The following is a 25,023-nucleotide window of genomic DNA, read 5'->3' as shown; positions in this document are numbered from 1 at the left end:
ATTGTCATGACATCAGATGCTTCTATCCAATCTGCATCAGTCAGAGAGGCTCCATCAGAAGTGCAATGGAAGGGCCCTATAGAAATGGGGTCTGCTACAGAAAAAGAAACTGGCAAAATCTAATATTTGAGTCAGAATCCAATACAAATGTTTTAATTATTCCTGCCCCATTCATTGTTGATTACCTGGATCAGACTATTTCAGCTTCTGATAATTGATTAGGTGTGCTCAGTCTTTCAGTACTTAGCAGGTCAGGGACAGCTAGAAAACAAGTAAAGGGATAGGTCTCAGAAATCATGATTGTACTTTTTGTATCAATTAATAGTAACAAAATATTTTTCTTTGTGAAGGAGACTTTGGCCTCCATGAAAGATCGAGTCAACTCATGGAAAATGAAAAAGTCTTCAGTTGGTAAGATTTTTCCAGGTGATACTTGTGAACCTGAAGAGCATCAGAAAGAAGCAAAACCAAATCTTAAAACAGGATCTCCAGAACACATAAGCAAAGTAAAAGCAATAACATTCCTGCAGCCTTTTGCAATGGTGGAAGCTCAAAATAAAGTTAAAGAAAGTTTTGAACCCCAGCACCCTCTGATGGAGGCACCAATCCAGGACCAAACAATACCAGAAAAAGATGAGGCAAAATTTTTGATAGATTCATCAGAGAAGATCAATTTGGAAAAACAGATGTCTGAGCTTAAGGGGCAAGAATTTGACATCAAAGTTAAAATGTATGATGATATACAAAATGTCAAGGAAAAGAGTCAAAAGATGACAAAGCTCATCACAGAAATAAATGAGCTCCAGTGTCACGATCCAGACACATTAAGTCACAATAAAGCAATCAAAGTGCTGACTGAAATACAGGGCGGAGAAATAGTGGGGAAAAGTACTTCCAGAGAACCAATGAAGCAGCTTGAAGTAGGGGAAAGTACTGAATCAAGTCAAGAGTCGTATTGGATGAAAGTTGGAGATGAAAAACAAATGCAAAATCAGGATTTACAAGTAGATCTGCAGATGATGTTTGAAGACAGACATGAAGTTTCTGAAGAAAACATCCCTAAAGATGCAGCAGTACAAAGGCTGGACTTGGAAATTCACCAAACCATAGAAGTCATCAAAGTGTTTCTTTTAGAAATAGGGTACCAAGTTAGAGAAACAAACACAAATCAACAATTTAAAAATGAAAATGGTGAAAGTGAAAGAGTAGTGCACAAAATGAAACAGTTCCAAGAGCTTTTGCAAACGGTAAAAACAGCAATACAACATGGAAAATTGTGTATCAAAAGAGATACAAAGAGCATGACATTTGCAGTGGAAAAGAGAAGAAGAGTACTGGATCACAAGCTAGAGCAAATTTTAAGGCAAAGAGATGAATTAGAAATCTTGAAAATTAAAGTCCAGAGAGAGACCATAGAAACTCAGAAGAACGCAGAGAAAATGACAAAATGTTGGAGCTCCATGACAAAAATGATTGCAAAGTCCAGAGAAAAAAATGAAGAAATAAAAGTGAGGATGAAGAAGACAGAAATAAAATTGAAACTGCTGGAACAAACGAACACAACAACGGAAGCCACTCAACAGCAAAACGTGGAAAGAATTTGTCTTTTAAAAACAAAATGCATGTCTGAGCTTGAAATGATTAGAACTAAAATCAAAGAGTTAAGCGAGTTCAACATTGAGAAAGAAATGATAGATGGAAGAAAAGAAATATCTAAAAGGCTTACACAGATCCAAGCAGAACTTTTAGGTGGAAGAGTTTCACCAGAACCGCTTGGCGAAGAGGTTCATAAAATGAAAAAACAAATCGAAGTAAAAGAACAGGAACTCAATGACCACTTCCAACGGATAAGAAGAGAAGTTCAGGAAATGGAGATCTTAAAGTCAGAGTTGCAAATAAAGAGGAAAGAAAATGAACAAATACTCAGAAAACTTGTGAGACAAGGAGAGCAAAATGAAATAATCCTATATCAAGTAAAACAGGAAAAGATGTCATTAAGAAGAGAGACTAGGAAGAAAAAAAGAGAAGTAAACCAAAGGCTAGAGAAAATCATCAGGGAGAGAGATGCATTGGAAGTGGTCCGCTTGAAGATGAATCGACTAAAGGAAGAGCTGGTTGCTCAGCAGCTACATGTCAAAGACAAAACTGCCGACCTGGATGTGTGCAGTGAAGATCAAAAAGAAAGTTTGGAAACAACAGATAAGAAAAGCCTTAAAGAGGAAATTGGAAAACAACACCTAAGCATAGAAATTGCTGGTTCCATCAAAAACCTTGAAAGGATTAAACAAAAGATCCATGATCATTTGGCAAAAATCATGGGAGACAAAAACACTCTGGAAAGTCTCGTAGTGTGTTTAGACCAACAAAAAGATGGACTAAAAATCTTTCAAGGTGAGAACCTTAGGTTAAAAGATGAAGTGATAAGAGTTAAAGCTCAAATAAAGACAGTCTTTAATAAAATGATCCAAGAGAAAGGAGAAGAAATGGTTGAAATGATTCACAAGAAAAATGACGCCCAAAAACTAGAGCTTGATGTTGCTCTAGAAAAAGTTAGAAGAGAAAGACAAGAATTAGAGTTGCTGATGACGGATTTGGAAATTAAGAAAAAAGAAAATCAACGAATTGTTCGAAAGAGCATCCAGAAAGAACAAGATGTTAAAAGAATGTGGAATGAAGTCAGAGAAGAAAAAGATGCTCTCAAAAGAGAAACGCAAAGAAGAAAGAAAGAACTTGATCAGAGACTAGAGAGAATTATCAGAGAGAGAGATGAACTAGAGGTAATGAAGCTCAGGTTTAAAAAAGAAGAGGAAGTGTTCACAAGTGGGATGATTGATTTGGGGACGACAGGTGTTTCACAAGTTCTAGGAGACATCCAGAACCACTGGACTTTACTCCAAATGTGTACAAAGAAATGTGGTAACATAAAGACAGACTGTGAAGGTCTTATTCGGACAATTATGGATGTCAAACAACAAATTAGTGTACATGCAGATATGATCACAAATTCCAGAAAAGAAACAAGTAAAATCCAAATAGAAATTAAAAGGCAAAGAGAGGTAATACAGAGTGCAGTTAAAAGGATTCAGGAAGGGCAAAGGTTTTTACAACAAGATAAAATCAGAAGAAAAGACGAAAGTAGTGTTACGACAGAAAAGAAAATGACGAAAAAATCAAAAGGTGTGCCCAAAAGACAAGGCAAAAAAGAGACTTCTACTGAACTAGAAGAACTTTGGAAAACAACGGTTAAAATTGATCAACAGGAACAAGAGAGCAGTGTAATACACCAAACTGAAGAACCTATTATTGCCTGTAAAAGAGCCCTAAAAGGGAAAGAAACACAAAATATTACAATTCAAGATAAAAACTGGCAAAAAAAAAAGAGTGGAGTGAAAAACGTTAAAGCAATAAAAATACAGGAAACTACTCAAAACGTAAACTTTAAAAAAGTGGATGATGACTGTTATGATGAAAGTTATAACATTAACTACGTAAATGCAAGAGAAGAAAATGTGTCACAAGAAGGGATTAAAAAGAGAGAGGAAGAAACAAAAGTTGTCAAAAAGAAACCAACCAAAACCAACAAGAGTAAACTGTTGATGAAAAAAAAAGAGTCAGATGTGTTCTTTGGGACAAAAAGTGAAAGTAAGATGTGGATCCCAGGAACTGAAACCCTGAATGTGGAAAAACAAATGTTACATGAGCCAAAGAATCAAGACAAAATGGATGACATTGGGGAGGAGACAAAACTGGTGTGGAAGGATAAAGAAGAAATAGAAAAGGGGAAACAAAAGGCAAATAATGTTCATGATCAGTCCGAAGAAAGTGAATTATTTAGTTCACGGCTTAACAATGTCTTGGAAATTATCAGAAACACCATCTCTGAGGATTTCAAACAAAAGATGGCCATATTACAAGCCAAAATCGAGCAAGCAATTCAATTAGGCTCTGACTTGGAGGAAACGGTCAAATCCATTGAAGAACTGAAGAAAAACATGACTCTTTACAGCGAGGACTTCCAAATTCAAAAGGAAGCCCTAAAGAATGCTATGTCAGATGTGATCAAACAGAGGGATGGAGTGGAAACAGAAAAGACAAATATGTTTGACATGGAGAGAAGAGATCTTGATAAACTCAGAGAAGAACTGACCCAAGAGAGACAAGATCTGGACAGAGCAATAAACGCAATGAAGGAAGAAAAATTGTACTTGGAACACATGAAGTCTGAAAGCAAGAAACTTGGGGAAGTCATGAAGCTAGCCGAGAATGATTTGACGACGGAAAAGGACAAGATGGATAATGCAAACATTGAGCTTCAGCGGAAGACTGAAGCTGCCAACACTTTGATGGAGGACATGCAAAGAGAGAGATTAGAACTTCAGCAACTCAAGGTACATGTTGACTCCCAAAGAAAAAGACTTGACGTTGTCTTGGACTCAGTCGTCACACAACAATCCGAAAGAGCCAGCAAAGAAGAAGAAATCCAAAGACAAGCAGAAGAACTTGAAATCAGACTGAAACAGGTTCAGACAGAAAGAGAAGAGCTCAATGCTGTGAATGACAGGACCAACAAAATGAAAGAAGAGGTTGACGCTGCCATGATGGACCTTCTTCGTGAAAAGGAAGAAGTCAATCAAATGAGGGTAGCCATAGAAAATGAGAGACAAAGGACTCAAACTGAAAAGGATAGAATTGAAAGTGAAAAATCTGAGTTGAAAGTAAGAGAACAACAACTCCTGGACCGAATGAAGTCATTAGAAAACAGTGAATCCAAAATTCAGGACCTCAGTAAGACCATCTCTGGGGACTTCAAAGAAAAGATGGCCAAATTACTAAACAAAATGGAGCAAACAATTCAATTAGGCTCTGACTTGGAGGAAACGGTCAAATCCATTGAAGAACTGAAGCAAAACATGACTCTTTACAGTGAGGACTTCCAAATTCAAAAGGAAGCCCTAAAGAATGCTATGTCAGATGTGATCAAACAGAGGGATGGAGTGGAAACAGAAAAGACAAATATGTTTGACATGGAGAGAAGAGATCTTGATAAACTCAGAGAAGAACTGACCCAAGAGAGACAAGATCTGGACAGAGCAATCAACGCAATGAAGGAAGAAAAATTGTACTTGGAACACATGAAGTCTGAAAGCAAGAAACTTGGGGAAGTCATGAAGCTAGCCGAGAATGATTTGACGACGGAAAAGGACAAGATGGATAATGCAAATATTGAGCTTCAGCGGAAGACTGAAGCTGCCAACACGTTGATGGAGGACATGCAAAGAGAGAGATTAGAACTTCAACAACTCAAGGTACATGTTGACTCCCAAAGAAAAAGACTTGACGTTGTCTTGGACTCAGTCGTCACACAACAATCCGAAAGAGCCAGCAAAGAAGAAGAAATCCAAAGACAAGCAGAAGAACTTGAAATCAGACTGAAACAGGTTCAGACAGAAAGAGAAGAGCTCAATGCTGTGAATGACAGGACCAACAAAATGAAAGAAGAGGTTGACGCTGCCATGATGGACCTTCTTCGTGAAAAGGAAGAAGTCAATCAAATGAGGGTAGCCGTAGAAAATGAGAGACAAAGGACTCAAACTGAAAAGGATAGAATTGAAAGTGAAAAATCTGAGTTGAAAGTAAGAGAACAACAACTCCTGGACCGAATGAAGTCATTAGAAAACAGTGAATCCAAAATTCAGGACCTCAGTAAGACCATCTCTGGGGACTTCAAACAAAAGATGGCCATATTAAAAAACAAAATGGAGCAAACAATTCAATTAGGCTCTGACTTGGAGGAAACGGTCAAATCCATTGAAGAACTGAAGCAAAACATGACTCTTTACAGTGAGGACTTCCAAATTCAAAAGGAAGCCCTAAAGAATGCTATGTCAGATGTGATCAAACAGAGGGATGGAGTGGAAACAGAAAAGACAAATATGTTTGACATGGAGAGAAGAGATCTTGATAAACTCAGAGAAGAACTGACCCAAGAGAGACAAGATCTGGACAGAGCAATCAATGCAATGAAGGAAGAAAAATTGTACTTGGAACACATGAAGTCTGAAAGCAAGAAATTTGGGGAAGTCATGAAGCTAGCCGAGAATGATTTGACGACGGAAAAGGACAAGATGGATAATGCAAACATTGAGCTTCAGCGGAAGACTGAAGCTGCCAACACGTTGATGGAGGACATGCAAAGAGAGAGATTAGAACTTCAGCAACTCAAGGTACATGTTGACTCCCAAAGAAAAAGACTTGACGTTGTCTTGGACTCAGTCGTCACACAACAATCCGAAAGAGCCAGCAAAGAAGAAGAAATCCAAAGACAAGCAGAAGAACTTGAAATCAGACTGAAACAGGTTCAGACAGAAAGAGAAGAGCTCAATGCTGTGAATGACAGGACCAACAAAATGAAAGAAGAGGTTGACGCTGCCATGATGGACCTTCTTCGTGAAAAGGAAGAAGTCAATCAAATGAGGGTAGCTATAGAAAATGAGAGACAAAGGACTCAAACTGAAAAGGATAGAATTGAAAGTGAAAAATCTGAGTTGAAAGTAAGAGAACAACAACTCCTGGACCGAATGAAGTCATTAGAAAACAGTGAATCCAAAATTCAGGACCTCAGTAAGACCATCTCTGGGGACTTCAAACAAAAGATGGCCATATTAAAAAACAAAATGGAGCAAACAATTCAATTAGGCTCTGACTTGGAGGAAACGGTCAAATCCATTGAAGAACTGAAGCAAAACATAACTCTTTACAGTGAGGACTTCCAAATTCAAAAGGAAGCCCTAAAGAATGCTATGTCAGATGTGATCAAACAGAGGGATGGAGTGGAAACAGAAAAGACAAATATGTTTGACATGGAGAGAAGAGATCTTGATAAACTCAGAGAAGAACTGACCCAAGAGAGACAAGATCTGGACAGAGCAATCAACGCAATGAAGGAAGAAAAATTGTACTTGGAACACATGAAGTCTGAAAGCAAGAAACTTGGGGAAGTCATGAAGCTAGCCGAGAATGATTTGACGACGGAAAAGGACAAGATGGATAATGCAAACATTGAGCTTCAGCGGAAGACTGAAGCTGCCAACACGTTGATGGAGGACATGCAAAGAGAGAGATTAGAACTTCAGCAACTCAAGGTACATGTTGACTCCCAAAGAAAAAGACTTGACGTTGTCTTGGACTCAGTCGTCACACAACAATCCGAAAGAGCCAGCAAGGAGGAAGAAATCCAAAGACAAGCAGAAGAACTTGAAATCAGACTGAAACAGGTTCAGACAGAAAGAGAAGAGCTCAATGCTGTGAATGACAGGACCAACAAAATGAAAGAAGAGGTTGACGCTGCCATGATGGACCTTCTTCGTGAAAAGGAAGAAGTCAATCAAATGAGGGTAGCCATAGAAAATGAGAGACAAAGGACTCAAACTGAAAAGGATAGAATTGAAAGTGAAAAATCTGAGTTGAAAGTAAGAGAACAACAACTCCTGGACCGAATGAAGTCATTAGAAAACATTGAATCCAAAATTCAGGACCTCAGTAAGACCATCTCTGGGGACTTCAAAGAAAAGATGGCCATATTAAAAAACAAAATGGAGCAAACAATTCAATTAGGCTCTGACTTGGACGAAACGGTCAAATCCATTGAAGAACTGAAACGAAACATGTCTCTTTACAGAGAGGACTTCGAAATTCAAAAGGAAGCCCTAAAGAATGCTATGTCAGATGTGATCAAAGAGAGGGATGGAATGGAAACAGAAAAGACAAATATGTTTAACATGGAGAGAAGAGATCTTGATAAACTCAGAGAAGAACTGACCCAAGAGAGACAAGATCTGGACAGAGCAATCAACGCAATGAAGGAAGAAAAATTGTACTTGGAACACATGAAGTCTGAAAGCAAGAAACTTGGGGAAGTCATGAAGCTAGCCGAGAATGATTTGACGACGGAAAAGGACAAGATGGATAATGCAAACATTGAGCTTCAGAGGAAGACTGAAGCTGCCAACACGTTGATGGAGGACATGCAAAGAGAGAGATTAGAACTTCAGCAACTCAAGGTACATGTTGACTCCCAAAGAAAAAGACTTGACGTTGTCTTGGACTCAGTCGTCACACAACAATCCGAAAGAGCCAGCAAGGAGGAAGAAATCCAAAGACAAGCAGAAGAACTTGAAATCAGACTGAAACAGGTTCAGACAGAAAGAGAAGAGCTCAATGCTGTGAATGACAGGACCAACAAAATGAAAGAAGAGGTTGACGCTGCCATGATGGACCTTCTTCGTGAAAAGGAAGAAGTCAATCAAATGAGGGTAGCCATAGAAAATGAGAGACAAAGGACTCAAACTGAAAAGGATAGAATTGAAAGTGAAAAATCTGAGTTGAAAGTAAGAGAACAACAACTCCTGGACCGAATGAAGTCATTAGAAAACAGTGAATCCAAAATTCAGGACCTCAGTAAGACCATCTCTGGGGACTTCAAAGAAAAGATGGCCATATTAAAAAACAAAATGGAGCAAACAATTCAATTAGGCTCTGACTTGGAGGAAACGGTCAAATCCATTGAAGAACTGAAACGAAACATGTCTCTTTACAGAGAGGACTTCCAAATTCAAAAGGAAGCCCTAAAGAATGCTATGTCAGATGTGATCAAACAGAGGGATGGAGTGGAAACAGAAAAGACAAATATGTTTGACATGGAGAGAAGAGATCTTGATAAACTCAGAGAAGAACTGACCCAAGAGAGACAAGATCTGGACAGAGCAATCAACGCAATGAAGGAAGAAAAATTGTACTTGGAACACATGAAGTCTGAAAGCAAGAAACTTGGGGAAGTCATGAAGCTAGCCGAGAATGATTTGACGACGGAAAAGGAAAAGATGGATAATGCAAACATTGAGCTTCAGCGGAAGACTGAAGCTGCCAACACTTTGATGGAGGACATGCAAAGAGAGAGATTAGAACTTCAGCAACTCAAGGTACATGTTGACTCCCAAAGAAAAAGACTTGACGTTGTCTTGGACTCAGTCGTCACACAACAATCCGAAAGAGCCAGCAAGGAAGAAGAATTCCAAAGACAAGCAGAAGAACTTGAAATCAGACTGAAACAGGTTCAGACAGAAAGAGAAGAGCTCAATGCTGTGAATGACAGGACCAACAAAATGAAAGAAGAGGTTGACGCTGCCATGATGGACCTTCTTCGTGAAAAGGAAGAAGTCAATCAAATGAGGGTAGCCATAGAAAATGAGAGACAAAGGACTCAAACTGAAAAGGATAGAATTGAAAGTGAAAAATCTGAGTTGAAAGTAAGAGAACAAAAACTCCTGGACCGAATGAAGTCATTAGAAAACAGTGAATCCAAAATTCAGGACCTCAGTAAGACCATCTCTGGGGACTTCAAAGAAAAGATGGCCAAATTACTAAACAAAATGGAGCAAACAATTCAATTAGGCTCTGACTTGGAGGAAACGGTCAAATCCATTGAAGAACTGAAGCAAAACATGACTCTTTACAGTGAGGACTTCCAAATTCAAAAGGAAGCCCTAAAGAATGCTATGTCAGATGTGATCAAAGAGAGGGATGGAGTGGAAACAGAAAAGACAAATATGTTTGACATGGAGAGAAGAGATCTTGATAAACTCAGAGAAGAACTGACCCAAGAGAGACAAGATCTGGACAGAGCAATCAACGCAATGAAGGAAGAAAAATTGTACTTGGAACACATGAAGTCTGAAAGCAAGAAACTTGGGGAAGTCATGAAGCTAGCCGAGAATGATTTGACGACGGAAAAGGACAAGATGGATAATGCAAACATTGAGCTTCAGCGGAAGACTGAAGCTGCCAACACTTTGATGGAGGACATGCAAAGAGAGAGATTAGAACTTCAGCAACTCAAGGTACATGTTGACTCCCAAAGAAAAAGACTTGACGTTGTCTTGGACTCAGTCGTCACACAAAAATCCGAAAGAGCCAGCAAGGAGGAAGAAATCCAAAGACAAGCAGAAGAACTTGAAATCAGACTGAAACAGGTTCAGACAGAAAGAGAAGAGCTCAATGCTGTGAATGACAGGACCAACAAAATGAAAGAAGAGGTTGACGCTGCCATGATGGACCTTCTTCGTGAAAAGGAAGAAGTCAATCAAATGAGGGTAGCCATAGAAAATGAGAGACAAAGGACTCAAACTGAAAAGGATAGAATTGAAAGTGAAAAATCTGAGTTGAAAGTAAGAGAACAACAACTCCTGGACCGAATGAAGTCATTAGAAAACAGTGAATCCAAAATTCAGGACCTCAGTAAGACCATCTCTGGGGACTTCAAACAAAAGATGGCCATATTAAAAAACAAAATGGAGCAAACAATTCAATTAGGCTCTGACTTGGAGGAAACGGTCAAATCCATTGAAGAACTGAAACGAAACATGTCTCTTTACAGAGAGGACTTCCAAATTCAAAAGGAAGCCCTAAAGAATGCTATGTCAGATGTGATCAAAGAGAGGGATGGAGTGGAAACAGAAAAGACAAATATGTTTGACATGGAGAGAAGAGATCTTGATAAACTCAGAGAAGAACTGACCCAAGAGAGACAAGATCTGGACAGAGCAATCAACGCAATGAAGGAAGAAAAATTGTACTTGGAACACATGAAGTCTGAAAGCAAGAAACTTGGGGAAGTCATGAAGCTAGCCGAGAATGATTTGACGACGGAAAAGGACAAGATGGATAATGCAAACATTGAGCTTCAGCGGAAGACTGAAGCTGCCAACACTTTGATGGAGGACATGCAAAGAGAGAGATTAGAACTTCAGCAACTCAAGGTACATGTTGACTCCCAAAGAAAAAGACTTGACGTTGTCTTGGACTCAGTCGTCACACAACAATCCGAAAGAGCCAGCAAAGAAGAAGAAATCCAAAGACAAGCAGAAGAACTTGAAATCAGACTGAAACAGGTTCAGACAGAAAGAGAAGAGCTCAATGCTGTGAATGACAGGACCAACAAAATGAAAGAAGAGGTTGACGCTGCCATGATGGACCTTCTTCGTGAAAAGGAAGAAGTCAATCAAATGAGGGTAGCTATAGAAAATGAGAGACAAAGGACTCAAACTGAAAAGGATAGAATTGAAAGTGAAAAATCTGAGTTGAAAGTAAGAGAACAACAACTCCTGGACCGAATGAAGTCATTAGAAAACAGTGAATCCAAAATTCAGGACCTCAGTAAGACCATCTCTGGGGACTTCAAAGAAAAGATGGCCAAATTACTAAACAAAATGGAGCAAACAATTCAATTAGGCTCTGACTTGGAGGAAACGGTCATATCCATTGAAGAACTGAAACGAAACATGTCTCTTTACAGAGAGGACTTCCAAATTCAAAAGGAAGCCCTAAAGAATGCTATGTCAGATGTGATCAAACAGAGGGATGGAGTGGAAACAGAAAAGACAAATATGTTTGACATGGAGAGAAGAGATCTTGATAAACTCAGAGAAGAACTGACCCAAGAGAGACAAGATCTGGACAGAGCAATCAACGCAATGAAGGAAGAAAAATTGTACTTGGAACACATGAAGTCTGAAAGCAAGAAACTTGGGGAAGTCATGAAGCTAGCCGAGAATGATTTGACGACGGAAAAGGACAAGATGGATAATGCAAACATTGAGCTTCAGCGGAAGACTGAAGCTGCCAACACTTTGATGGAGGACATGCAAAGAGAGACATTAGAACTTCAGCAACTCAAGGTACATGTTGACTCCCAAAGAAAAAGACTTGACGTTGTCTTGGACTCAGTCATCACACAACAATCCGAAAGAGCCAGCAAGGAGGAAGAAATCCAAAGACAAGCAGAAGAACTTGAAATCAGACTGAAACAGGTTCAGACAGAAAGAAAGGAGCTCAATGCTGTGAATGACAGGACCAACAAAATGAAAGAAGAGGTTGACGCTGCCATGATGGACCTTCTTCGTGAAAAGGAAGAAGTCAATCAAATGAGGGTAGCCATAGAAAATGAGACAGAAAGGAGTCAAACTGAAAAGGATAGAATTGAAAGTAAAAAATCTGAGTTGAAAGTAAGAGAACAACAACTCCTGGACCGAATGAATTCATTAGAAAACAGTGAATCCAAAATTCAGGACCTCAGAAAGACCATCTCTGGGGACTTCAAACAAAAGATGGCCATATTAAAAAACAAAATGGAGCAAACAATTCAATTATGCTCTGACTTGGACGAAACGGTCAAATCCATTGAAGAACTGAAACGAAACATGTCTCTTTACAGAGAGGACTTCCAAATTCAAAAGGAAGCCCTAAAGAATGCTATGTCAGATGTGATCAAACAGAGGGATGGAGTGGAAACAGAAAAGACAAATATGTTTGACATGGAGAGAAGAGATCTTGATAAACTCAGAGAAGAACTGACCCAAGAGAGACAAGATCTGGACAGAGCAATCAACGCAATGAAGGAAGAAAAATTGTACTTGGAACACATGAAGTCTGAAAGCAAGAAACTTGGGGAAGTCATGAAGCTAGCCGAGAATGATTTGACGACGGAAAAGGACAAGATGGATAATGCAAACATTGAGCTTCAGCGGAAGACTGAAGCTGCCAACACTTTGATGGAGGACATGCAAAGAGAGAGATTAGAACTTCAGCAACTCAAGGTACATGTTGACTCCCAAAGAAAAAGACTTGACGTTGTCTTGGACTCAGTCGTCACACAACAATCCGAAAGAGCCAGCAAGGAAGAAGAAATCCAAAGACAAGCAGAAGAACTTGAAATCAGACTGAAACAGGTTCAGACAGAAAGAGAAGAGCTCAATGCTGTGAATGACAGGACCAACAAAATGAAAGAAGAGGTTGACGCTGCCATGATGGACCTTCTTCGTGAAAAGGAAGAAGTCAATCAAATGAGGGTAGCCATAGAAAATGAGAGACAAAGGACTCAAACTGAAAAGGATAAAATTGAAAGTGAAAAATCTGAGTTGAAAGTAAGAGAACAAAAACTCCTGGACCGAATGAATTCATTAGAAAACAGTGAATCCAAAATTCAGGACCTCAGAAAGACCATCTCTGGGGACTTCAAACAAAAGATGGCCATATTAAAAAACAAAATGGAGCAAACAATTCAATTAGGCTCTGACTTGGAGGAAACGGTCAAATCCATTGAAGAACTGAAACAAAACATGTCTCTTTACAGAGAGGACTTCCAAATTCAAAAGGAAGCCCTAAAGAATGCTATGTCAGATGTGATCAAACAGAGGGATGGAGTGGAAACAGAAAAGACAAATATGTTTGACATGGAGAGAAGAGATCTTGATAAACTCAGAGAAGAACTGACCCAAGAGAGACAAGATCTGGACAGAGCAATCAACGCAATGAAGGAAGAAAAATTGTACTTGGAACACATGAAGTCTGAAAGCAAGAAACTTGGGGAAGTCATGAAGCTAGCCGAGAATGATTTGACGACGGAAAAGGACAAGATGGATAATGCAAACATTGAGCTTCAGCGGAAGACTGAAGCTGCCAACACGTTGATGGAGGACATGCAAAGAGAGAGATTAGAACTTCAGCAACTCAAGGTACATGTTGACTCCCAAAGAAAAAGACTTGACGTTGTCTTGGACTCAGTCATCACACAACAATCCGAAAGAGCCAGCAAGGAGGAAGAAATCCAAAGACAAGCAGAAGAACTTGAAATCAGACTGAAACAGGTTCAGACAGAAAGAGAAGAGCTCAATGCTGTGAATGACAGGACCAACAAAATGAAAGAAGAGGTTGACGCTGCCATGATGGACCTTCTTCGTGAAAAGGAAGAAGTCAATCAAATGAGGGTAGCCGTAGAAAATGAGAGAGAAAGGAGTCAAATGGAAAAGGATAGAATTGAAAGTAAAAAATCTGAGTTGAAAGTAAGAGAACAACAACTCCTGGACCGAATGTATTCATTAGAAAACAGTGAATCCAAAATTCAGGACCTCAGAAAGACCATCTCTGGGGACTTCAAACAAAAGATGGCCATATTAAAAAACAAAATGGAGCAAACAATTCAATTAGGCTCTGACTTGGACGAAACGGTCAAATCCATTGAAGAACTGAAGCAAAACATGACTCTTTACAGTGAGGACTTCCAAATTCAAAAGGAAGCCCTAAAGAATGCTATGTCAGATGTGATCAAACAGAGGGATGGAGTGGAAACAGAAAAGACAAATATGTTTGACATGGAGAGAAGAGATCTTGATAAACTCAGAGAAGAACTGACCCAAGAGAGACAAGATCTGGACAGAGCAATCAACGCAATGAAGGAAGAAAAATTGTACTTGGAACACATGAAGTCTGAAAGCAAGAAACTTGGGGAAGTCATGAAGCTAGCCGAGAATGATTTGACGACGGAAAAGGAAAAGATGGATAATGCAAACATTGAGCTTCAGCGGAAGACTGAAGCTGCCAACACGTTGATGGAGGACATGCAAAGAGAGAGATTAGAACTTCAGCAACTCAAGGTACATGTTGACTCCCAAAGAAAAAGACTTGACGTTGTCTTGGACTCAGTCGTCACACAACAATCCGAAAGAGCCAGCAAGGAAGAAGAAATCCAAAGACAAGCAGAAGAACTTGAAATCAGACTGAAACAGGTTCAGACAGAAAGAGAAGAGCTCAATGCTGTGAATGACAGGACCAACAAAATGAAAGAAGAGGTTGACGCTGCCATGATGGACCTTCTTCGTGAAAAGGAAGAAGTCAATCAAATGAGGGTAGCCATAGAAAATGAGAGACAAAGGACTCAAACTGAAAAGGATAGAATTGAAAGTGAAAAATCTGAGTTGAAAGTAAGAGAACAACAACTCCTGGACCGAATGAAGTCATTAGAAAACAGTGAATCCAAAATTCAGGACCTCAGAAAGACCATCTCTGGGGACTTCAAACAAAAGATGGCCATATTAAAAAACAAAATGGAGCAAACAATTCAATTAGGCTCTGATTTAGAGGAAACGGTCAAATCCATTGAAGAACTGAAACGAAACATGACTCTTTACAGTGAGGACTTCCAAATTCAAAAGGAAGCCCTAAAGAATGCTATGTCAGATGTGATCAAACAGAGGGATGGAGTGGAAACAGAAAAGACATATATGTTTGACATGGAGAGAAGAGATCTTGATAAACTCAGAGAAGAACTGACCCAAGAGAGACAAGATCTGGACAGAGCAATCAACGCAATGAAGGAAGAAAAATTGTACTTGGAACACATGAAGTCTGAAAGCAAGAAACTTGGGGAAGTCATGAAGCTAGCCGAGAATGATTTGACGACGGAAAAGGAAAAGATGGATAATGCAAACATTGAGCTTCAGCGGAAGACTGAAGCTGCCAACACGTTGATGGAGGACATGCAAAGAGAGAGATTAGAACTTCAGCAACTCAAGGTACATGTTGACTCCCAAAGAAAAAGACTTGACGTTGTCTTGGACTCAGTCGTCACACAACAATCCGAAAGAGCCAGCAAGGAAGAAGAAATCCAAAGACAAGCAGAAGAACTTGAAATCAGACTGAAACAGGTTCAGACAGAAAGAGAAGAGCTCAATGCTGTGAATGACAGGACCAACAAAATGAAAGAAGAGGTTGACGCTGCCATGATGGACCTTCTTCGTGAAAAGGAAGAAGTCAATCAAATGAGGGTAGCCATAGAAAATGAGAGACAAAGGACTCAAACTGAAAAGGATAGAATTGAAAGTGAAAAATCTGAGTTGAAAGTAAGAGAACAACAACTCCTGGACCGAATGAAGTCATTAGAAAACAGTGAATGCAAAATTCAGGACCTCAGAAAGACCATCTCTGGGGACTTCAAACAAAAGATGGCCATATTAAAAAACAAAATGGAGCAAACAATTCAATTAGGCTCTGACTTGGAGGATACGGTCAAATCCATTGAAGAACTGAAACGAAACATGTCTCTTTACAGAGAGGACTTCGAAATTCAAAAGGAAGCCCTAAAGAATGCTATGTCAGATGTGATCAAAGAGAGGGATGGAATGGAAACAGAAAAGACAAATATGTTTAACATGGAGAGAAGAGATCTTGATAAACTCAGAGAAGAACTGACCCAAGAGAGACAAGATCTGGACAGAGCAATCAACGCAATGAAGGAAGAAAAATTGTACTTGGAACACATGAAGTCTGAAAGCAAGAAACTTGGGGAAGTCATGAAGCTAGCCGAGAATGATTTGACGACGGAAAAGGACAAGATGGATAATGCAAACATTGAGCTTCAGAGGAAGACTGAAGCTGCCAACACGTTGATGGAGGACATGCAAAGAGAGAGATTAGAACTTCAGCAACTCAAGGTACATGTTGACTCCCAAAGAAAAAGACTTGACGTTGTCTTGGACTCAGTCGTCACACAACAATCCGAAAGAGCCAGCAAGGAAGAAGAAATCCAAAGACAAGCAGAAGAACTTGAAATCAGACTGAAACAGGTTCAGACAGAAAGAGAAGAGCTCAATGCTGTGAATGACAGGACCAACAAAATGAAAGAAGAGGTTGACGCTGCCATGATGGACCTTCTTCGTGAAAAGGAAGAAGTCAATCAAATGAGGGTAGCCATAGAAAATGAGAGACAAAGGACTCAAACTGAAAAGGATAGAATTGAAAGTGAAAAATCTGAGTTGAAAGTAAGAGAACAACAACTCCTGGACCGAATGAAGTCATTAGAAAACAGTGAATCCAAAATTCAGGACCTCAGTAAGACCATCTCTGGGGACTTCAAACAAAAGATGGCCATATTAAAAAACAAAATGGAGCAAACAATTCAATTAGGCTCTGACTTGGACGAAACGGTCAAATCCATTGAAGAACTGAAGCAAAACATGACTCTTTACAGTGAGGACTTCCAAATTCAAAAGGAAGCCCTAAAGAATGCTATGTCAGATGTGATCAAACAGAGGGATGGAGTGGAAACAGAAAAGACAAATATGTTTGACATGGAGAGAAGAGATCTTGATAAACTCAGAGAAGAACTGACCCAAGAGAGACAAGATCTGGACAGAGCAATCAACGCAATGAAGGAAGAAAAATTGTACTTGGAACACATGAAGTCTGAAAGCAAGAAACTTGGGGAAGTCATGAAGCAAGCCGAGATTGATTTGACGACGGAAAAGGACAAGATGGATAATGCAAACATTGAGCTTCAGCGGAAGACTGAAGCTGCCAACACTTTGATGGAGGACATGCAAAGAGAGAGATTAGAACTTCAACAACTCAAGGTACATGTTGACTCCCAAAGAAAAAGACTTGACGTTGTCTTGGACTCAGTCATCACACAACAATCCGAAAGAGCCAGCAAGGAGGAAGAAATCCAAAGACAAGCAGAAGAACTTGAAATCAGACTGAAACAGGTTCAGACAGAAAGAGAAGAGCTCAATGCTGTGAATGACAGGACCAACAAAATGAAAGAAGAGGTTGACGCTGCCATGATGGACCTTCTTCGTGAAAAGGAAGAAGTCAATCAAATGAGGGTAGCCATAGAAAATGAGAGAGAAAGGAGTCAAACTGAAAAGGATAGAATTGAAAGTAAAAAATCTGAGTTGAAAGTAAGAGAACAACAACTCCTGGACCGAATGAATTCATTAGAAAACAGTGAATCCAAAATTCAGGACCTCAGAAAGACCATCTCTGGGGACTTCAAACAAAAGATGGCCATATTAAAAAACAAAATGGAGCAAACAATTCAATTATGCTCTGACTTGGACGAAACGGTCAAATCCATTGAAGAACTGAAACGAAACATGTCTCTTTACAGAGAGGACTTCCAAATTCAAAAGGAAGCCCTAAAGAATGCTATGTCAGATGTGAACAAACAGAGGGATGGAGTGGAAACAGAAAAGACAAATATGTTTGACATGGAGAGAAGAGATCTTGATAAACTCAGAGAAGAACTGACCCAAGAGAGACAAGATCTGGACAGAGCAATCAACGCAATGAAGGAAGAAAAATTGTACTTGGAACACATGAAGTCTGAAAGCAAGAAACTTGGGGAAGTCATGAAGCTAGCCGAGAATGATTTGACGACGGAAAAGGACAAGATGGATAATGCAAACATTGAGCTTCAGCGGAAGACTGAAGCTGCCAACACTTTGATGGAGGACATGCAAAGAGAGAGATTAGAACTTCAGCAACTCAAGGTACATGTTGACTCCCAAAGAAAAAGACTTGACGTTGTCTTGGACTCAGTCATCACACAACAATCCGAAAGAGCCAGCAAGGAGGAAGAAATCCAAAGACAAGCAGAAGAACTTGAAATCAGACTGAAACAGGTTCAGACAGAAAGAGAAGAGCTCAATGCTGTGAATGACAGGACCAACAAAATGAAAGAAGAGGTTGACGCTGCCATGATGGACCTTCTTCGTGAAAAGGAAGAAGTCAATCAAATGAGGGTAGCCGTAGAAAATGAGAGAGAAAGGAGTCAAACGGAAAAGGATAGAATTGAAAGTAAAAAATCTGAGATGAAAGTAAGAGAACAACAACTCCTGGACCGAATGTATTCATTAGAAAACAGTGAATCCAAAATTCAGGACCTCAGAAAGACCATCTCTGGGGACTTCAAACAAAAGATGGCCATATTAAAAAACAAAATGGAGCAAACAATTCAATTAGGCTCTGACTTGGAGGAAACGGTCAAATCCATTGAAGAACTGAAGCAAAACATGACTCTTTACAGTGAGGACTTCCAAATTCAAAAGGAAGCCCTAAAGAATGCTATGTCAGATGTGATCAAACAGAGGGATGGAGTGGAAACAGAAAAGACAAATATGTTTGACATGGAGAGAAGAGATCTTGATAAACTCAGAGAAGAACTGACCCAAGAGAGACAAGATCTGGACAGAGCAATCAACGCAATGAAGGAAGAAAAATTGTACTTGGAACACATGAAGTCTGAAAGCAAGAAACTTGGGGAAGTCATGAAGCTAGCCGAGAATGATTTGACGACGGAAAAGGACAAGATGGATAATGCAAACATTGAGCTTCAGCGGAAGACTGAAGCTGCCAACACGTTGATGGAGGACATGCAAAGAGAGAGATTAGAACTTCAGCAACTCAAGGTACATGTTGACTCCGAAAGAAAAAGACTTGACGTTGTCTTGGACTCAGTCGTCACACAACAATCCGAAAGAGCCAGCAAGGAAGAAGAAATCCAAAGACAAGCAGAAGAACTTGAAATCAGACTGAAACAGGTTCAGACAGAAAGAGAAGAGCTCAATGCTGTGAATGACAGGACCAACAAAATGAAAGAAGAGGTTGACGCTGCCATGATGGACCTTCTTCGTGAAAAGGAAGAAGTCAATCAAATGAGGGTAGCCGTAGAAAATGAGAGAGAAAGGAGTCAAACGGAAAAGGATAGAATTGAAAGTAAAAAATCTGAGTTGAAAGTAAGAGAACAACAACTCCTGGACCGAATGTATTCATTAGAAAACAGTGAATCCAAAATTCAGGACCTCAGAAAGACCATCTCTGGGGACTTCAAACAAAAGATGGCCATATTAAAAAACAAAATGGAGCAAACAATTCAATTAGGCTCTGACTTGGACGAAACGGTCAAATCCATTGAAGAACTGAAGCAAAACATGACTCTTTACAGTGAGGACTTCCAAATTCAAAAGGAAGCCCTAAAGAATGCTATGTCAGATGTGATCAAACAGAGGGATGGAGTGGAAACAGAAAAGACAAATATGTTTGACATGGAGAGAAGAGATCTTGATAAACTCAGAGAAGAACTGACCCAAGAGAGACAAGATCTGGACAGAGCAATCAACGCAATGAAGGAAGAAAAATTGTACTTGGAACACATGAAGTCTGAAAGCAAGAAACTTGGGGAAGTCATGAAGCTAGCCGAGAATGATTTGACGACGGAAAAGGACAAGATGGATAATGCAAACATTGAGCTTCAGCGGAAGACTGAAGCTGCCAACACGTTGATGGAGGACATGCAAAGAGAGAGATTAGAACTTCAGCAACTCAAGGTACATGTTGACTCCCAAAGAAAAAGACTTGACGTTGTCTTGGACTCAGTCGTCACACAACAATCCGAAAGAGCCAGCAAGGAAGAAGAAATCCAAAGACAAGCAGAAGAACTTGAAATCAGACTGAAACAGGTTCAGACAGAAAGAGAAGAGCTCAATGCTGTGAATGACAGGACCAACAAAATGAAAGAAGAGGTTGACGCTGCCATGATGGACCTTCTTCGTGAAAAGGAAGAAGTCAATCAAATGAGGGTAGCCGTAGAAAATGAGAGAGAAAGGAGTCAAACGGAAAAGGATAGAATTGAAAGTAAAAAATCTGAGTTGAAAGTAAGAGAACAACAACTCCTGGACCGAATGTATTCATTAGAAAACAGTGAATCCAAAATTCAGGACCTCAGAAAGACCATCTCTGGGGACTTCAAACAAAAGATGGCCATATTAAAAAACAAAATGGAGCAAACAATTCAATTAGGCTCTGACTTGGAGGAAACGGTCAAATCCATTGAAGAACTGAAGCAAAACATGACTCTTTACAGTGAGGACTTCCAAATTCAAAAGGAAGCCCTAAAGAATGCTATGTCAGATGTGATCAAACAGAGGGATGGAGTGGAAACAGAAAAGACAAATATGTTTGACATGGAGAGAAGAGATCTTGATAAACTCAGAGAAGAACTGACCCAAGAGAGACAAGATCTGGACAGAGCAATCAACGCAATGAAGGAAGAAAAATTGTACTTGGAACACATGAAGTCTGAAAGCAAGAAACTTGGGGAAGTCATGAAGCTAGCCGAGAATGATTTGACGACGGAAAAGGACAAGATGGATAATGCAAACATTGAGCTTCAGCGGAAGACTGAAGCTGCAAACACGTTGATGGAGGACATGCAAAGAGAGAGATTAGAACTTCAGCAACTCAAGGTACATGTTGACTCCGAAAGAAAAAGACTTGACGTTGTCTTGGACTCAGTCGTCACACAACAATCCGAAAGAGCCAGCAAGGAAGAAGAAATCCAAAGACAAGCAGAAGAACTTGAAATCAGACTGAAACAGGTTCAGACAGAAAGAGAAGAGCTCAATGCTGTGAATGACAGGACCAACAAAATGAAAGAAGAGGTTGACGCTGCCATGATGGACCTTCTTCGTGAAAAGGAAGAAGTCAATCAAATGAGGGTAGCCGTAGAAAATGAGAGAGAAAGGAGTCAAACGGAAAAGGATAGAATTGAAAGTAAAAAATCTGAGTTGAAAGTAAGAGAACAACAACTCCTGGACCGAATGTATTCATTAGAAAACAGTGAATCCAAAATTCAGGACCTCAGAAAGACCATCTCTGGGGACTTCAAACAAAAGATGGCCATATTAAAAAACAAAATGGAGCAAACAATTCAATTAGGCTCTGACTTGGACGAAACGGTCAAATCCATTGAAGAACTGAAGCAAAACATGACTCTTTACAGTGAGGACTTCCAAATTCAAAAGGAAGCCCTAAAGAATGCTATGTCAGATGTGATCAAACAGAGGGATGGAGTGGAAACAGAAAAGACAAATATGTTTGACATGGAGAGAAGAGATCTTGATAAACTCAGAGAAGAACTGACCCAAGAGAGACAAGATCTGGACAGAGCAATCAACGCAATGAAGGAAGAAAAATTGTACTTGGAACACATGAAGTCTGAAAGCAAGAAACTTGGGGAAGTCATGAAGCTAGCCGAGAATGATTTGACGACGGAAAAGGAAAAGATGGATAATGCAAACATTGAGCTTCAGCGGAAGACTGAAGCTGCCAACACGTTGATGGAGGACATGCAAAGAGAGAGATTAGAACTTCAGCAACTCAAGGTACATGTTGACTCCCAAAGAAAAAGACTTGACGTTGTCTTGGACTCAGTCGTCACACAACAATCCGAAAGAGCCAGCAAGAAAGAAGAAATCCAAAGACAAGCAGAAGAACTTGAAATCAGACTGAAACAGGTTCAGACAGAAAGAGAAGAGCTCAATGCTGTGAATGACAGGACCAACAAAATGAAAGAAGAGGTTGACGCTGCCATGATGGACCTTCTTCGTGAAAAGGAAGAAGTCAATCAAATGAGGGTAGCCATAGAAAATGAGAGACAAAGGACTCAAACTGAAAAGGATAGAATTGAAAGTGAAAAATCTGAGTTGAAAGTAAGAGAACAACAACTCCTGGACCGAATGAAGTCATTAGAAAACAGTGAATCCAAAATTCAGGACCTCAGTAAGACCATCTCTGGGGACTTCAAACAAAAGATGGCCATATTAAAAAACAAAATGGAGCAAACAATTCAATTAGGCTCTGACTTGGACGAAACGGTCAAATCCATTGAAGAACTGAAGCAAAACATGACTCTTTACAGTGAGGACTTCCAAATTCAAAAGGAAGCCCTAAAGAATGCTATGTCAGATGTGATCAAACAGAGGGATGGAGTGGAAACAGAAAAGACAAATATGTTTGACATGGAGAGAAGAGATCTTGATAAACTCAGAGAAGAACTGACCCAAGAGAGACAAGATCTGGACAGAGCAATCAACGCAATGAAGGAAGAAAAATTGTACTTGGAACACATGAAGTCTGAAAGCAAGAAACTTGGGGAAGTCATGAAGCAAGCCGAGAATGATTTGACGACGGAAAAGGACAAGATGGATAATGCAAACATTGAGCTTCAGCGGAAGACTGAAGCTGCCAACACTTTGATGGAGGACATGCAAAGAGAGAGATTAGAACTTCAGCAACTCAAGGTACATGTTGACTCCCAAAGAAAAAGACTTGACGTTGTCTTGGACTCAGTCATCACACAACAATCCGAAAGAGCCAGCAAGGAGGAAGAAATCCAAAGACAAGCAGAAGAACTTGAAATCAGACTGAAACAGGTTCAGACAGAAAGAGAAGAGCTCAATGCTGTGAATGACAGGACCAACAAAATGAAAGAAGAGGTTGACGCTGCCATGATGGACCTTCTTCGTGAAAAGGAAGAAGTCAATCAAATGAGGGTAGCCGTAGAAAATGAGAGAGAAAGGAGTCAAACGGAAAAGGATAGAATTGAAAGTAAAAAATCTGAGTTGAAAGTAAGAGAACAACAACTCCTGGACCGAATGAATTCATTAGAAAACAGTGAATCCAAAATTCAGGACCTCAGAAAGACCATCTCTGGGGACTTCAAACAAAAGATGGCCATATTAAAAAACAAAATGGAGCAAACAATTCAATTAGGCTCTGATTTAGAGGAAACGGTCAAATCCATTGAAAAACTGAAACGAAACATGACTCTTTACAGTGAGGACTTCCAAATTCAAAAGGAAGCCCTAAAGAATGCTATGTCAGATGTGATCAAACAGAGGGATGGAGTGGAAACAGAAAAGACAAATATGTTTGACATGGAGAGAAGAGATCTTGATAAACTCAGAGAAGAACTGACCCAAGAGAGACAAGATCTGGACAGAGCAATCAACGCAATGAAGGAAGAAAAATTGTACTTGGAACACATGAAGTCTGAAAGCAAGAAACTTGGGGAAGTCATGAAGCTAGCCGAGAATGATTTGACGACGGAAAAGGACAAGATGGATAATGCAAACATTGAGCTTCAGCGGAAGACTGAAGCTGCCAACAATTTGATGGAGGACATGCAAAGAGAGAGATTAGAACTTCAGCAACTCAAGGTACATGTTGACTCCCAAAGAAAAAGACTTGACGTTGTCTTGGACTCAGTCGTCACACAACAATCCGAAAGAGCCAGCAAAGAAGAAGAAATCCAAAGACAAGCAGAAGAACTTGAAATCAGACTGAAACAGGTTCAGACAGAAAGAGAAGAGCTCAATGCTGTGAATGACAGGACCAACAAAATGAAAGAAGAGGTTGACGCTGCCATGATGGACCTTCTTCGTGAAAAGGAAGAAGTCAATCAAATGAGGGTAGCCATAGAAAATGAGAGACAAAGGACTCAAACTGAAAAGGATAGAATTGAAAGTGAAAAATCTGAGTTGAAAGTAAGAGAACAACAACTCCTGGACCGAATGAAGTCATTAGAAAACAGTGAATCCAAAATTCAGGACCTCAGTAAGACCATCTCTGGGGACTTCAAAGAAAAGATGGCCAAATTACTAAACAAAATGGAGCAAACAATTCAATTAGGCTCTGACTTGGAGGAAACGGTCAAATCCATTGAAGAACTGAAGCAAAACATGACTCTTTACAGTGAGGACTTCCAAATTCAAAAGGAAGCCCTAAAGAATGCTATGTCAGATGTGATCAAACAGAGGGATGGAGTGGAAACAGAAAAGACATATATGTTTGACATGGAGAGAAGAGATCTTGATAAACTCAGAGAAGAACTGACCCAAGAGAGACAAGATCTGGACAGAGCAATCAACGCAATGAAGGAAGAAAAATTGTACTTGGAACACATGAAGTCTGAAAGCAAGAAACTTGGGGAAGTCATGAAGCTAGCCGAGAATGATTTGACGACGGAAAAGGAAAAGATGGATAATGCAAACATTGAGCTTCAGCGGAAGACTGAAGCTGCCAACACGTTGATGGAGGACATGCAAAGAGAGAGATTAGAACTTCAGCAACTCAAGGTACATGTTGACTCCCAAAGAAAAAGACTTGACGTTGTCTTGGACTCAGTCGTCACACAACAATCCGAAAGAGCCAGCAAGGAAGAAGAAATCCAAAGACAAGCAGAAGAACTTGAAATCAGACTGAAACAGGTTCAGACAGAAAGAGAAGAGCTCAATGCTGTGAATGACAGGACCAACAAAATGAAAGAAGAGGTTGACGCTGCCATGATGGACCTTCTTCGTGAAAAGGAAGAAGTCAATCAAATGAGGGTAGCCGTAGAAAATGAGAGAGAAAGGAGTCAAACGGAAAAGGATAGAATTGAAAGTAAAAAATCTGAGTTGAAAGTAAGAGAACAACAACTCCTGGACCGAATGTATTCATTAGAAAACAGTGAATCCAAAATTCAGGACCTCAGAAAGACCATCTCTGGGGACTTCAAACAAAAGATGGCCATAT

The 25,023-nt window shown here is 39.8% G+C and overlaps 1 protein-coding gene across 1 annotated transcript in view; it reads left to right on the top strand.

Annotated features, from left to right (window-relative positions):
- The window catches only part of LOC105355603 (uncharacterized), a 51,114-nt gene that overhangs the window by 5,422 nt on the left and 20,669 nt on the right, over positions 1-25,023 (top strand). Inside the window, exon 5 of the mRNA XM_023962408.2 lies at positions 351-25,023. This exon is cut by the window's right edge and continues 20,669 nt beyond it. Within this exon, the coding sequence (XP_023818176.2) occupies positions 351-25,023 (24,673 nt within the window). The remainder of the gene's footprint in view (positions 1-350) is intronic.

The sequence above is a fragment of the Oryzias latipes genome, chromosome 14 (genome assembly GCF_053564925.1).
Source record: "Oryzias latipes strain Hd-rR chromosome 14, Olatipes_Hd-rR_3.1".
NCBI lineage: Eukaryota > Metazoa > Chordata > Actinopteri > Beloniformes > Adrianichthyidae > Oryzias > Oryzias latipes.
Note: the sequence above shows the minus strand (reverse complement) of the source record. Positions and strands in the feature narration are given on the sequence as shown.